This window comes from Plectropomus leopardus, unplaced genomic scaffold, assembly GCF_008729295.1.
Source record: "Plectropomus leopardus isolate mb unplaced genomic scaffold, YSFRI_Pleo_2.0 unplaced_scaffold116, whole genome shotgun sequence".
In the NCBI taxonomy this organism is placed as follows: Eukaryota; Metazoa; Chordata; class Actinopteri; order Perciformes; family Serranidae; genus Plectropomus; species Plectropomus leopardus.
In genome coordinates, this window is record NW_024612283.1 from 1 (window position 1) to 1,954 (window position 1,954).

At 40.0% G+C, this 1,954-nt stretch overlaps 1 protein-coding gene across 1 annotated transcript; it reads right to left on the reverse strand.

The window, feature by feature from the left end:
- Positions 1 to 268: 268 nt before the first annotated feature.
- Positions 269 to 1,624, reverse strand: LOC121963530 (zinc finger ZZ-type and EF-hand domain-containing protein 1-like; the record flags this gene model as incomplete). Its single annotated transcript, XM_042513817.1, has 2 exons — positions 1,493 to 1,624; positions 269 to 628 (listed from the first exon to the last, which is right to left on the reverse strand). Coding segments are annotated over exons 1-2 (381 nt in total), but the record flags the coding sequence as incomplete, so codon positions are not given.
- Positions 1,625 to 1,954: the final 330 nt, after the last annotated feature.

Here is a 1,954-nt window from a genome sequence, read left to right on the forward strand (position 1 = left end):
AAACACTTCATACACCAAAATCACAATCACATTCACACTTCATACACCAAAATCACAATCACATTCACACTTCATACACCAAAATCACAATCACATTCACACACAAAACATTTCACACACAATAATTATGATCACATTCACACTTCATACACAATAATTACAATCACAATCACACACACACAAAACATTTCATACACGATAATTACAATCACATTCAGACACAAAACATTTCATACACAACAATAACGTTTTAACAATGGACACAAACCTTCTCCCAGAGCGGCCGCTCCTCCAGCTGCATCAGCATGTCCAGGATGTAGGCCATGTGTGAGGCGCCGTTCAGCTCCAGGGCCTCCTCGCTCAGCGCCGCCTCCGCGGGCCAGTCGGCCAGCAGCGAGGCCAGCACGTGGCGGGCGTACAGCGTGGCGATGGCCTGGTTGACCTTCACCAGGTATTGACGAACTGCCCGGTTGCTCCGCACGTCCAGCTCCTTGTGCAGGAGGGCTGAACTTTTGGTGCGCCTCTGTTTGGCGTAACTGAGCTGCAGGTCGCTCTCTGAATTTGTGATGAGCTTCTGGGCCACGACGTTGATCTCCTCGGTGGCCTTTTCACAGTGACTGGGTTTGGACTGAGGGACGGGGACACATCAGAGCATTGACATACTAAAAAAATATTTAAAAAAACATCAGCTATAAACTCTTCTCAGAGTCTCCGATCTCGTCTTGTCACATTAGAAATGTGTCGCTCCGCAACGGTGAGTCAATCGATTTTCTTCTTTTCTTTGCAACTATTGTTATGATCAAATTATTGTTTTTGTAATTTTCAGGATTCAAACACATTTTTATCAATAAATTTTCAGGACTTTTCTAAGACTTTAAGGAATATTTTCAAGACCATACCATCAATACTCATCAGTCCTTTTTTTATTTAAACAGCTTTTTAAAATATCTAATATTAGAAAAATCAGAGCATGATTAGAACTAAATATTTAAATATAACTAAGGGACTGTTTGTTATTAATGAGAGGGAAGGGGATGATAAAAAAAGGGGGGAGGCATGTCACTAGGGAGGGACTAAAGTTTTTTTTTTACTTCAATTTACTACAAATTCCTGTATTTTGTATTTATCTATCTACAGAAAAATGCAGGTTGGAAAGGCACATTTCCTTTAAAAAAAAGACCATTTTTCTCCTTTACAAATGATTTTTAAATAAAAACTTTTGGCAAACTTGTTTTTCTTCCCAAATTTTTTTTCTTTACATTTTTGCTGATTTTTTTTGTAAAGGTTTTTTTCTGTCTTTACAAGTTTTTTTTAAAACAAATTTTTAAGTTTTTTTCTTGCCACCTTTTAATTATTTATTGCAATTTGTGGGACATTTCTTGCGACGTTGGTGTCTGCCTATTCTCCCCATATAAGGGTTTAAAAGCTTGTGAAAGGCGTCTGAACGCAGCACAAGAAAACTGATGTCGATCCAGGTTTTTAAACAACTCACCACGCAGGACACCACGATCATATCCGTGTCCACGGCCTTTGTGTTCCTCTCCTCGGAGCGAGGCCGTCTGGTCGGCTGCCACTTCTGCGCCAGCGTACGGATCGTCTCGTCTGTTTTTATCTCTTCTCCGTCAAATCTGAAAAAAAACCCCACAAACCCCGAACACAGAGAGGCCGTGTTAGACTGTAAAATATGAACGCGGTGGATCGTATAAAGAAAGTAAATAAAGAGAATTTGTCAGTACGATTAGCTAAATTCACATCCAGAGTTGATCCGATGTGCGATCAGTGCGGGCAAGCAGCAGCCACTCTTTCACTTTTTGTTTTGTCCAACTTTTAAGATACGGATTAAAGATCTAAGAAACCATCTGACTTTGGAGAAAATTCGGTAGTTTACAAGAGGGTGTGCTCAGAGATTTTACGCGATATGGCAACCTTTTTTAATCTACTTTAATCTACTAAA